The 14,063-nt window shown below is 31.3% G+C and overlaps 1 protein-coding gene and 1 long non-coding RNA gene across 2 annotated transcripts; both read left to right on the forward strand.

Moving 5' to 3' along the window:
- Nucleotides 1–1,132: 1,132 nt before the first annotated feature.
- LOC115987506 lies at nucleotides 1,133–2,645 on the forward strand. The gene is made up of 3 exons (XR_004091109.1): nucleotides 1,133–1,189; nucleotides 1,263–1,358; nucleotides 2,540–2,645. It is a non-coding gene; the product is annotated as an uncharacterized LOC115987506 (long non-coding RNA).
- Nucleotides 2,646–4,473: 1,828 nt separating this feature from the next.
- On the forward strand, nucleotides 4,474–4,857 carry LOC115984791 (phospholipase D alpha 1-like). The gene has a single exon (XM_031107797.1). It carries the CDS (start codon nucleotides 4,474–4,476, stop codon nucleotides 4,855–4,857), a length of 384 nt encoding a protein of 127 aa, XP_030963657.1.
- The last annotated feature ends 9,206 nt before the right edge of the window (nucleotides 4,858–14,063 follow it).

Here is a 14,063-nt window from a genome sequence, read left to right on the forward strand (position 1 = left end):
TGTTGCATGTGTTTGATAAAAGGTAGGATTTTCATAACATTTATGTGTTATAGATCTAGATTGTGCTTCTTTGTTTATATGGAAGATAGAATAAGGTGTTGGATTAAATAGACCCTTTTAGTTAGAGGGGCATGAATCAATATGATCATTGTGACTGCATGCTTCAACTAATTAAGTGGTGGATATGATAAGAGCATTTTTGTCGTTACCATCTTGTCGACTTTTGTAAAGATGTAATTTGCTAACTTAGAAATAATGCTCTTTTTGACTTTTTTCCTTGAATAATTTCATGAGTTTGCATTTTTTTTTTCCCCTTCTTTTGTAAATTTATGATTTGTGAATCTGTCTCTTTGCTAAAAGACAGTTCCTTAATTAGGTACTTTTTATGAGCTTTCCTTAAAATTGCATGTTAGATAGTTCCTTAATTAGTGACTTATACACACACACACACACACACACACACACACACACACACAATCTGATTGTATTAAAGTCTGAGATAATTTCAATGACTTGATCCGTTCAAAGTTTGTAGTCAAAACTATTTTCAATTGCATGCTCCATTTTTCATGACTCATTTCACATTCCCTCTTACAATTTTGATGTGTCTATAATGAGCCATCCACATGATCAAGTATTAAAAGCCTTTGGATGCGAATTTTTGAACAAAGGATTGAGATGCTGATGTGCTGTATGTTTACATGTTCATACTTGTAGATGTTGATAAAGAGGGGAGCATAGAATATTATTTTTCCAACAATAATTTTGAAATTCAAGACCATATTTGGATTGAGCAACTTATATATATATATATATATAAACACTTTTATTTTCACAAACTTAACCAGTAATTATTTTATTCCTTATTTCTTTTCCTCTTAATTTAATTATAGAAAATTTTGGATCATGATGATTATTTATAGCTGTTTCTTATGCTTCTTCTTTTTTGGGAAGTCTTCTTGCCTTTTATTGTATAATTTCAGTCTTTTCAGATTATAAATAGCTTGGTTTTACAAGCCCCTACTAACAAGACCTGTGGAGTCTTCCTCTTTCGACTGTTATTTGTATCTGTAGATCAGTTGAATTTCCCACTGACCTGTTGTTTGAGGAAATCTTAAGAGTATGGTTGCCCGGTGGGACAATTCTAGTTCATAAGAATCCTCAGTCTACTGTTGGAGAAATAGATAAGGTAATTAGTTTGAGGTTTTGTGATTATATGAAATTAGTTTGAAGGGATAGATTTTAATAGGATTTTCTTACAGATAACCTCTGCTCTTGAGCGCAAGTTACTGTTGGCGGGTTTCTTAGAAGTGGGAGTTCTCAAATCAACGGTTCCATTAGAAGTTCAGTCTTTTGGGGTAAGTTTCTGTCTCTAAGCCTGTTTAAAGTGGTATTATTTTGTTCTCTACCCCGTCAATGCAACCCTTTCTAAAAATTGGAGATTTTAAGATGTATATATCATATGGTAAGGAATTTGGCTTTGTTTCCAAAACTTATTATAACTGCATAGCTCCAAAGGCCATGTACTTTATTATTCTTTGAGCCGTGAAGATGAACCTAGTATATGCAAATCTTATGGTGCTTTGATGCTTGAACTTCAAATGTCTTCCAAAGTAATAAATAGATGGTGAAATCAAAGCCTAATTAGGTTCTTCTATAATTGCTGTGATCTAAATTTATTTGGTTATATTTTCTCATTTTTCCATATAAACCAGCAGTCCATAGGAGTCGCAAGCTGTCAGCCTTTAGCAATAAAAACGACAAATGCTACCTAAAAATCTGCCAAGCAAAATGTTTACCTTTTTCCTCTATGAGATTGGCAGTCCTGCACATTTCATCTCTATAAAGTTTATCTTTTCCCTTGCTCCCAATTTTGATTTCCTTCAGTTCCTTTCCATCTATAAGCAAGATTCAATCACAGTAGAGAATGTCAGATTAACATGGTGCTAACACAATTCTGCGAATAAATCTATAATTAAGTTATATCTTAGTAATATAACCCAAATGATCCTCATTTAGAACCTGAACAGATTTTACAGGAAAATATTTTGGATGAGAAAATTCACGAATTCTAATAGTTTCTTCTGCAGACTCTTAACTTTAGGGACAGACACTGCATTTATTGATTTAAACCATTAAGAGTGAATAAACTTCCTGATAGTTTATCTTCACAAAACTCCTTATCTTTCTCACTTGGCTCCAACATCTTACTGTAAAGTATTCTTTGAGAAATGTGACAATCTCAGTTCAATTATTTGTGTTTTTATTTAAGTTTTACTTTATACATGGCATGCAAGCCATCCTAGTACGAGGGATATAAGGTTCATTATAGAATGATGAATTTACGGTCAAGTACCCCTTTAAGAATCCATCTTAATTTGGGATCATAGTTTTTTCCTCATTAGGGCCAACTTCAAACTTGTACTATGTTCCAATCTTCACACTTGTACTTTTTTTTTTTTTTTAAATGTAAAAGGTTTGGTGTTGCTTCTTACAAGATGGCTAAAGAATAAGCATTGATTTTCTTTGCAATTTGCAGGCCTTGATATTGTTTGCAGAAGCTTTGTTGAAGAAGCAGTAAAGAGTGTGGTTTTTATTCCAATCCAGTATGAAACTTAGCTCTTGTTTGTTTAAAACTAACTTGTGAAGATTTACTATCTGCACCATCAATTTTAGTTATAATTAATACAATGCTTTAAATGGTGTAGATAAAATGTCGGTTGATAAATCTTGGATGCATCTTTCTACCAGATTGTGCATTGAGTATATTAATGGAGTTGAAAACTTTCTTGAGTATGCATTTAAACATTCAATAGATGGAGATATGAAAATCAATTTTCCGTGTATTGATTGTAGCAACAGGTATCATAGGACTTGGGATGAGGTCTATTATCATCTTTTATTTAGGGGTATAAGGAGAGATTATACTACTTGGTACCTTCGTGGGGAAGGTAATAGTGAAGAGGAAGGTGATAGTGAAGTGGAAGGTGATGATGATGATGGTATGCTATATGGTGATATGTTTGATATGATCAAGGATGCTTATTCACAAGTAGTGTGTGGCAGGGAATCAAGTGGAAATGAACTACAAGAGTCAAATGGAGATGCAAAGAAATTTTATAGATTGTTGGAAGAGGTTAAACAGCCTTTGTATCCAAATTGTGAAAAGTATTCAAGCTTGTCCTTCATAGTCAAGTTATTGCACATAAAGTGTGTATCATCATGGAGCAACAAGTCCTTTAGTATGTTAATGGAGCTGTTAAAGGATGCATTTCCTATATGTGAGAGACTACCTAGCTTGAAAGAGATACTATTGCTAGCTTTATGAATGTGTCCCCTTCATGCTTATATGTCTATTTTGTTTCAGACATGCACTTTCGACCAGGGAGGCAAGGACGATGGAGTCATGGACACAATTTAAAATGCATATTTGAGCTTGATCAAAATTCTGGAATACATGGAGGTTAGAGTAAGTATAATATTAGTAAAAATAGTATTGTAATTAATATAAGGTAATGACAAGTTGTCATTCCACTGTGGCCAGAGGGTATCCCAGAAAGTGCATCTGTGCAAGCAATATTGAATTGGCAAAATAGGACAATGGAGATGATGTACAAAGACATAATGCAGGCCCTCCAAACTAACGGGCTTAAGGCAAACCCAAAGGACTATTTGACATTCTTTTGCCTTGGCAATCGAGAGATGAGGAAAAGTGGAGAATATGAACTTTCAGAGAAGCCCGAACATGACAGATTATAGTAGAGCTCAAGAAGCCAGGTGGTTCATGAACTATGTTCATGCTAAGATGATAATAGGTAAATTGGTTCATAAAATTTTCTTGATAAGTTTAAGTACCACCTTTTGTGTTTTCTGTTTGAAAATCTTGAATTCTTTAACCTAAGGCATTTGATTTCATATTGAAGTATGTCAGTGAAAATTTCAATGCATATTAATATGCATTCTAGTTGTTAGTGTTGTGCTATTAAATGACACATTTTACATCAATCATCATATTACTAATTCAAGATACCCCCCTGCCCCCCCCCCCCCCCCAAAAAAAAAATGTCATTCTTATTTGATGGATAGAATTTTGAATAACATTATTCCTTAATAAAATATGATTTGCAGCATTGTAGTAGCTTTATCCAGAATAAAGAGAGTGAGAGCACATCCCAAGACCACATAAAAATGTCAACTGAAAAAGAGAGTGAGAGGGTATCCCAAAACCATATAAATTTCAACTAAAAACTTTATCAAGACATCCACATACTGACTGTACATAATAAACTGGAATTTGTTCTTGTGAAAATTGAACGTGCTTCTGTTTTGTGTGAGCTCATGCAGTTTTTTAAGGCATTTAGTTGATTAAATATGAGTATATGACAGACAATAACTAAGATTGGATGATGTCTGCATTTTGCTGTTGACGATGAATACATTATCATTGGATCTACCAACATCAATCAGGGGCCAATGGATGGTTCCCGGGATACAGAGATTGCCATGGGAGCCTATCAAACATTCCACCTATCCACTAGGCAGCCAGCCAGGGGACAAATCCATGGCTTCCGGATGGCATTGTGGTACGAGCACTTAGGCATGCTAGATAACTCCTTTCTCCATCCAGAAAGTGTGGAATGTGTCCAAAGAGTGAACCAAATTGCCAGAAAGTATTGGGACCTCTACTCTAGTGAGGCACTGGACCATGACTTGCTAGGCCATTTGCTTAGTTATCCCATTCATATCACTGAAAAAGGAGAGGTCAAAGAGCTACTTGGGATAGAATTCTTCCCAGAAACAAAGGCTAAAGTTCTTGGATCCAAGTCTGAATTACTACCTGCAATTCTCACCACTTAATTGCCTTGCACTGATTTTAAAACTGAGCTTTTTTTTTTTTTTTTTTTTTTTTTTGTGTTCATCTTATTTCCCAGTACTATGAGTGATTGGCAATATTCACTGGTTGCTATATGTGTTGTGGATATGTAAATAACATTTTTACTATAGTCTAGTTCATGCAACTTTCCAAAGAAGTGATCATGTAGTTCTTGTAGTGGTTAATTACACAGATAGAAAATGATGGATAAATTAGAATTATGAAGTTCAAAGTCAAGCTGAGTCCAAAGGTTTCAAAGAATTTTAGCAAACCAACTATAAGTTGGTGGCCTAATTGAAAATCAGAGATGAAAAACAAGATATTATGAATTTTAATAGGCATAAGTTTGAATACAAATTTCCTATCACTCTATGTTTTACCAATCATTATATTCTTTGAATTTTAGAATAACTTTTATCTCTAAAGAAAATTAATATTTTAATTATTATTTATGATGGCCAATCGTGGCCCTCGCAAATAATTTTGTATTAGTGAAGCTATATTTTTAGCTCACACAAAAAATAAACTTTTTGCAAGGGATTTTTATTGTCCCTCGGAAATAATTTGGTGGGAATATTTTCCTCCAAAATTTTTGGCATTTTAATGATTATTTGTGAAGGTCGATCTTGGCCCTCGCAAATAATTTAATATTAGTGACGGCATTTTTTTAACTGTCACAAATAATACACTTTTTATGAGAGATTTTTAATTGTCCCTCGTAAATAATATAGAGGGAAAATCTCCCTCCAAATTATTAGCATTTGTGACGATTACGACACATAATTGCGACAGCTTTTCTTGTTGATCACAAATGTTTCACATTTTACCAAGTATTTGAGAGGGCATTATTTTGCCATCAGAAATAGGATTTTTTTAGAGGACATTTTTTATTGCATTCATATCTGTGTTTTTCTCTTCTTTGAAAAACTGTTTTTGCACATCTCGATAGCTTCTTGACACCTCTCGATAGATTGCTATCTAATGAGCCCCTCATTCTTCTTGTCTCAATAGAATTTAACGCAATCTTGATCCATCAAGAAACTTTCTGTCTAATCGATAGTTGTTCGATCCATCGAGGTTGGCTTTTGCTCGATAGCTGTTCGACAGCTTCTCGATTTGTTGAGATCCTCTTGCATGCATTGTTTTTCACATGTTTTGCATCTTTCTTATATATTGTCATTCATAGCATCCTGTTTCATTACATTCATGCATTTATATGGATTCCTTGTGCCCCCTTGATCATCTTTATGTTTCTCGGGTGAAGCTCTCTAGATTCTTGTACCCTTTGTCAATCATGAGAAAAAGGGGGAGAAATTGTGAAGAAAATGTGATTTCTTTTTAAGATCCTACATGTTAGGGGGAGAAATACGTGCCCTTGTAAAAGGGAGATATGTTTCATCTTGTTAGGGGGAGTGCTTACCTCCTTCTTCTTGTACACCAGTCTTATGACCATTTTTACATACATGGTACTTATCTTTGATATATATATATATATATATATATGATGTATGTCTTCTTCACTTATCTCTCCATGTGTTATTTCTTTTCTCTCTTTATACACATGCTTCTTATTTGTTGTATGCAATCTTTTATTTTTGTTTCACACTAAGATGCCGTGATGAGTTTTGTTTAAAGTGTTTTAGAATTACAGGTTGTCAAAGTCTTTCTTGCCATGAACTCTTTTCTTGCAAAGTTTTTCAAGAGTTTGTGTTAGAATAGATTTTATTGTATTCAACAAGTGATTATGAGTTGAGCGATTTATGATTTATCTCATATGTTCATTTGTTTGTTGTGATTTTGTCATGGATTATCAAAGGGGGAGATTGTTAGGACATATGTGATTTGATGTTAGGAATATATGTCAAATTAGAATTGGCTAATCCTTTGAATAATGCACTTTATTTGTAATTGGGAAGATCTAGGATGTGTTTAATACTTTAAAGAACTAGAGTTTAAGTCTAGTATTGAAGTCATACAAATCTGTCCAAGAAACAAGTGAAGAAGAGCTGTTCATTAAAGCTGGACAGATTCCTGATAGATAGCTATCTATTGAGGTTTCGACAGCTGCTCGACAGATACTATCTATCGAGGTCTCGACAACTGCTTGACAGATATTATCTATCGAGAATTACGAAATCAAAATTTTCAGATCTGATTTTGGGTCCATGCTTATGTATTTGTGTAGGGTTTCTTTTCTTACAACCCTAAACATTAAAGGCCGACACAGGAGAATACAAGGAGAACACATGCAAAAGGTAACTGATGCCTTATTCTCTTTGAAAGAAACTATTGCATCTTTATGCCTTAGGGTTTGAAACCAAGTGCTTCTTGATCTTCATTGTCGATGAAGTGAAGAATTTTGCAGCCAACATCTTCTTCAAGTTGGTGAGTTAGTCACGTACTGAGAGTCATGCATCATTGGTTAGTCATGTACTGGGATCGGTGCAAAAATGGTGGCGTTCGTATATTGAAGAGTTCAAAGGTTCTGAAGCAGTAAAAGGTTTCTATTGTAAGTTCATTTACAGGGATTGTAGAGTCTAGGGACAAAAGTTTTGTACTAGATCTGAAACTTTTCTTTATTATAGTGGATTGCTTTTCGGGAAGGTTTCCCCCCAGGTTTTTTACTGTGAAAATAGTTTGTTTTATTGGTTTTCCTAGGTCATCATATCTTGTTTTATTTAATTTTCCATTGTGCATGATATCGATGTTAGTTTGATTTAACAAGGTTTATTCACAATAAATTTAATTAATAACTTGAGTTTAAAACTTGTTAATTCTATCAAACGGGTTCTAAATTTCCCAACATAAAGGTTTTGAGTACGTATGTTTGATTGGGAAATTGACGAAAGAATGATGATTTACAACAAGTGTGCTAGAATTGAATCTTAGAGAGAAAAAATCAAACTAGAAATATGGAATTGATAGGGAAAAAGAGAAATAGTGCTCACTACAATATGAAATAAGAAAGGATGGCTAATAGTGGCTCCTTTTCATAATATATATATTCTATTCAAAAGTTAGTGACTCCTTTTTATTTTTTTTATAATAATAATAATAGAGTGGTTATAAAGTGTCAGTTGATTCATGACTAGAGAGTGTGAGTCGACCCATGAGTCATGACTTAATGTTACGTGGTTGGAATTTTCCTTATTGCAATTTTCCATCGAGGGTGTCCTACGTGTTTTGCAATTTTCTGCAATTTCCACAAAGAGAGAAGGTGAGAATCTTTTTTCTTTTTTGACAACGTGCATTCATGTGCAAACATCTTTACCACTGTAGCTTCTTAATTCTGTGACTTCTGTCCTTGAGCTTAAAAAAGAAAAAAGAAAAAAAAAAAAGAGTACTCTTTTAAAATTTTTTTGTTTCTTTTGTTGAATTTTTTTTTTATTTTTTCTTAGTATATAATAATAATAATATAGTGGCTATAAAGTGTCAGTTGATTCATGACTATAGAGTGTGAGTTGACTCATGAGTCATGACTTAATGTTACGTGGTTGGAATTTTCCTTATTGCAATTTTCCACCGAGGGTGTCCTACGCGTTTTGCAATTTTCTGCAATTTCCACAAAGAGAGAAGGTGGAAATCTTTTTTCTTTTTTGACAACGTGCATTCATGTGCAAACATCTTTATCACTGTAACTTCTTAATTCTGTGACTTCTGTCCTTGAGCTTAAAAAAAAAAAAATTGAGTACTCTTTTAAAATTTTTTTGTTTCTTTTGTTGAATTTTTTTTATTTTTTCTTAGTATATAATAATAATAATATAGTGGCTATAAAGTGTCAGTTGATTCATGACTATAGAGTGTGAGTTGACTCATGAGTCATGACTTAATGTTACGTGGTTGGAATTTTCCTTATTGCAATTTTCCACCGAGGGTGTCCTACGCGTTTTGCAATTTTCTGCAATTTCCACAAAGAGAGAAGGTGGAAATCTTTTTTCTTTTTTGACAACGTGCATTCATGTGCAAACATCTGAATTTTTTTTATTTTTTCTTAGTATATAATAATAATAATATAGTGGCTATAAAGTGTCAGTTGATTCATGACTATAGAGTGTGAGTTGACTCATGAGTCATGACTTAATGTTACGTGGTTGGAATTTTCCTTATTGCAATTTTCCACCGAGGGTGTCCTACGCGTTTTGCAATTTTCTGCAATTTCCACAAAGAGAGAAGGTGGGAATCTTTTTTCTTTTTTGACAACGTGCATTCATGTGCAAACATCTTGAATTTTTTTTCTAAATAACAATAAATATTAAAAAATTTAGTTAATTGTCACGTTTCAAAACAATATTGGAAACTAGCATCTCGAGTGTCTAAAACTCGAGTTCCAAGATAAAACTCGAGTTTTTAAGTCTCGATTTGTAAGTGGATTAAGTTAAATTTGGAAAAAAAATCAGGCTGAAAATCGAGTTTTAAAAACTAGATTTCCATTATTGAGTGAAAACGCCACTATAGGTCTATAAAACGTCACTATAGGGCTTAAAAACGCCACTATAAGACCCCAAACCTGTACTTACAAAAAATTTTTTTTGCAGGAAAACGCCGCTATAGGGTTTTAAAACGTCACTGTAAGGCTTAAAAACACCACTATAGGTGAAATTTTTTTGCATGGCAATCGAGTTTTAAAGACTCGAGATCTATGTGGCATTTTCACATTCGTAAAGCGAGTCTTTTGGACTCGAGTTATAATATGGATCTCGAGTTTCTAAAACTCGAGATGTTAGTTTTCTTAATTCTTTGAAAACGTTCCTAACTTACTATTTTGAATGGCTGATGGATGATGTTATGCACAATACCTCCAAACATCTTTATCACTGTAACTTCTTAATTCTGTGACTTCTGTCCTTGAGCTTAAAAAAAAAAAAAATTGAGTACTCTTTCACAATTTTTTTGTTTCTTTTGTTGAATTTTTTATTGTTTCTTAGTATATAATAATAATAATAATAATATAGTGGCTATAAAGTGTCAGTTGATTCATGACTATAGAGTGTGAGTTGACTCATGAGTCATGACTTAATGTTACGTGGTTGGAGTTTTCCTTATTGCAATTTTCCACCAAGGGTGTCCTACGCGTTTTGCAATTTCCACAGAGAGAGAAGGTGGGAATCTTTTTTCTTTTTTGACAACGTGCATTCATGTGCAAACATCTTTATCACTGTAGCTTCTTAATTCTGTGACTTCTGTCCTTGAGCTTAAAAAAAAAAAATTGAGCACTCTTTCACAATTTTTTTGTTTCTTTTGCTGAATTTTTTATTGTTTCTTAGTATATAAGCATGTCTTACACTTAAACTTCTTGTATGAAAAGTATACTTCGCGTGTTGGTTGAAAAACGTTAAAAAGGGTCTGTAAAATATGAATATATATATAAGTTAAAAAAAATTAACGCAAACATATTGCTGTCCAAGATTGAAATGAAAAATTAAAATTATTACTATTATTTATAGGCCTCACTGCATTTTTTGATACTATTTATGAGTCTCACTATACTATTTTAACTAACTTTTACCTTTATTTATAGTATTTTCAATAATAATTTTTCAATCTCAGCAAAATAAGCGGTATCTAAACACACTCGAAAGTGAGAAGCTACACATATAAAAGATTGAAATCATCTTAAATGAAACGTAATGCCCTCAAAGTCAAACACAAAGAATCAATTTTAACTTTTTAATATTATTTTAAAACAGTGCTACAATAAACAATATTTTTACAACAAAGTCTATGCAGTAAATTATTACTCATTTCCATTTAGAGTTCATAACTTATATTATTTTTTTACCTACTATTAACAACTTGACACTTATTTTTTATTATCAAATTATTGTGAAAATTATTCTTTATTTTATTAAAGAAAAATACTAATGCCACATACTATTTTATAAATCTTTTTACAAACTACTGGTATGATCAGTGATTATTAGTAAGTAAAAATATGTATTAAAGGCGGGCCCAGATGAAAACCCATAAGAATTTATCATATCATAGTCTCACATTAATGGTTTGTAAAAATGTTGTAAAATTGTTTATGTCTTTAGCATTACTTTTTATTAAATTGTGAAACTCACAAAAAGTTAAACACAAAAGCTACCACAACCTATTGCCATGCTTCAACCCCTCGCTAGTACACCCCAATAATAATTGTGAGTAACTGAGTATATATATATATTGTATTTATATGATAAATATTTTTGTATTTTTTACATAACCTTTTAAAAATAAACGTTTAACACCTGCATGACACACAAATTATTTATTTTTCTGTTTCCATATTTTTATGCTGAATTTTTGAAACGCACTTTTATTGAAAGATACCGAATTAAACTTGTTTGTATGTTTATCATAATATATGCATACCGCATTTTCCTAACGATAGACTTAACCCTCAAGTTGATGAAATTTTATTTATTTATTATTTATAATTCTACTTTGCGTTGATACGTTTTAGTATTGTATTTTTTAAGTCTCCATCACAACTCCCCTCTTTCCCTCTTATTATTTATGTTGATTTTAGTTTGGATTAATGTTTATTTATTTTGAAAGTGGAGGTTGAAGTTTATATTCAAATAAAATATACATGGTTATATATTTAAATGTACCTATAAATTTTTTGAGTAATAAATTATTATATTGTCTATCTTTAATTCCTTTAGTTTAATTTTAATTTTTATTAAGATAATATTATAATTTTGTGGTGAGTTTTGATTATCATGATAATCTCTTTAAGAGAAGAAGAAGAAATTTTTATAATATATTTGAAACTTAGAAAGTTTAGATCTACAAAAAAAAAAAAAAAAAAAAAAAAAAAAAAAAAAAATTAGGAAAATGATATGCACTATAGTAGTAGTTAAAATAATATGGACCACCTTTAAAAAAGAAATCAAACACACCCAAATATAAAATAATTTTATATTTGTATAAATAGAGCAATGGAAAATACCTATAGAAATTGTTTTATTTTTAGAGAGAACAAATTTTCTTCAACAAATTTTAGAGAACAAATTAGAAATTATACTATATCACAAAATAATTATATATTCTCACACATCGCATGAGTTTGTAATGGTTCTACAAGTATACAAAAAATCTCAAGACAATAGATAAAGTCTCATGCAACAACATCAAAACATATTTTATCTCCAAAAGGCATATAACACCCAAAATAATAAAGAAAAAAGTTTACCTTCAATTAGTTTGAAGGAAAATTCTTTCAACGCACTACATGATGATTAATAAAATCATCCACATATATTTTTAGTCATAGGACAAAATTTGGATACAAACTTTGCTGAACCAACAATAGTAAGATGACATGCGTCACTCTCATGTAGGGATGGAACCAGGATTTAGAGTCTCAAAGCACTCGCATTAGTGCTTGTATAATAGAAAATTTATCACATTTTAGCCAACCAAGCCCAAAATTCACTCACATCAGACTATGCAAAATTGTGTAAAAATATATAGTTTCTACAATATCCATGTAAATTTACACTAGCATTATTCATGTTGTATTTAGTTTTTTTATTCTTTATTTACATATGCCAATGATGAAGGAAGAAAGTGGATGGTGGTTGTTATTTGTGAAGAAAGGGAAACAACAACAAAAAAATCAAGAAAAATTAATATTTTAAAGAAATATAGTGTAAAGTAGATAATTTGGTCCTTCCAAAAAAAAAGTAGATAATTTGGTGTGAGGTGTTTTCAAAAAGTGAATTTTTTTAAAAAAAGTAGGTTTTTTTTTTTTTTTGGGTTAAAATAGATAGAAATTTTTTCATGAACTAATGTGAATAGGAGACCAAAGTATGAAAAAAAAAATCATAAAACCAATTTTTCAATACATTGAAATACACTAGTCTATTAAAAGATGCAAATCAATGGTGCAATCAGTAAAGTGTCACAAATTTCATTCTTAATATGTAAAAATTATGGAATTACATGAAATAATTTTATTCTTCATGGGCTACTTTTATAAGTTGGATGGGTTGATTTTGTAAGGCTGATAGTTTTTAAGACTGAAAAAGAATAGTGACTGGGCCAATCAGGCTCTCTTTCTTATTGATTTATTTAATAGTAATTATAATAATAACAAATGAGAATGATAATCACTCAGTGCATTAAATTTAATAAGAAATTGATCAATTTTTCTCACAAAGAAACAAAAATAGGGATGACTCTACATGCAAAAGTTATTTTCAAGTTTGTATGGAAATAATGAAATGGAACCTCAGCTTCGTGGAAGCTATTTGTTGACTCATGGCTTGAGTCTTGAGTCATGGCTTCAATTGGATATGAAGGTGAATGGAACATCTTTCATAGCACCCACACCAAACTTGTCCATTATTGTCGAAAGCCTCTTACCATTGAATATCCAGGTAAGTTTTTTTACCCTCCAATTACTTTTCAAATTATAAAAATAAATTTATGTTCACAATATTTTCACAACAAATTCTAGTAGACAGGTTATTACTAGCTGTTATTGGTGTTAAAAAAAAAAAGTAATTTTAGTAGGGGTTCAAATTAAAACCAGTAACAACAAACCATCAAAGATTTGTAGTGAAAATATTGTGTACGTAGCATTTTTCTTTAATAAATTTTATAAAAGTTTTGTAACTTAATTGATATTTACTAATGGAATATATTGGCCTAAGTGGTATATCTTCAAGTACAATGTCCTTGAAAGTTGGGCATAGAGGTTGCAGATGCAACAACTAATATTTAGTAGATATTCTAAGCAATCTTTTAACAAAGAAAAAAAAATTACACTTCCTCTTATTTGTAGCAAAAGGTATGTGTTTTAATTACCCCACCCCATTGTCAATTTAATAGAAAATAAATAAATAAATTCATGAGTTCAATTAGTGCATTCACACAAGCTCATAGAAAATAACATAAAGCCTAAAGAATCCAAAAAATCACCAACATCATATCATGAACTACTTATGCAAAATAAGGGGGCCATTTGATAACGGTGTTCTAGTAATATTTTTTGTATTTTTAGAAAATACGTGTGGGTGAAAAAGTATGTGAAAATACGTGTAATATTGTTAAACATATTGCTAAAATGCTTGTGCAAATACACAAGTCAGTAGCTTGTGCAAGATAATTGTTTATTATTTCTTTACGTTTCTTGAGGACCAAAAAAGTGAATAATAGTTATGTGTAAAAAGAGAAAAAATAAAAAATAAAAATTGAT

Source organism: Quercus lobata, chromosome 4, assembly GCF_001633185.2.
Source record: "Quercus lobata isolate SW786 chromosome 4, ValleyOak3.0 Primary Assembly, whole genome shotgun sequence".
NCBI classification, from domain to species: Eukaryota; Viridiplantae; Streptophyta; class Magnoliopsida; order Fagales; family Fagaceae; genus Quercus; species Quercus lobata.

Excerpts from the sequence above, each read along its gene's own strand:
- LOC115984791 (XM_031107797.1), top strand. The coding sequence starts at position 4,474 with ATGGATGGTTCCCGGGATACAGAGATTGCCATGGGAGCCTATCAAACA.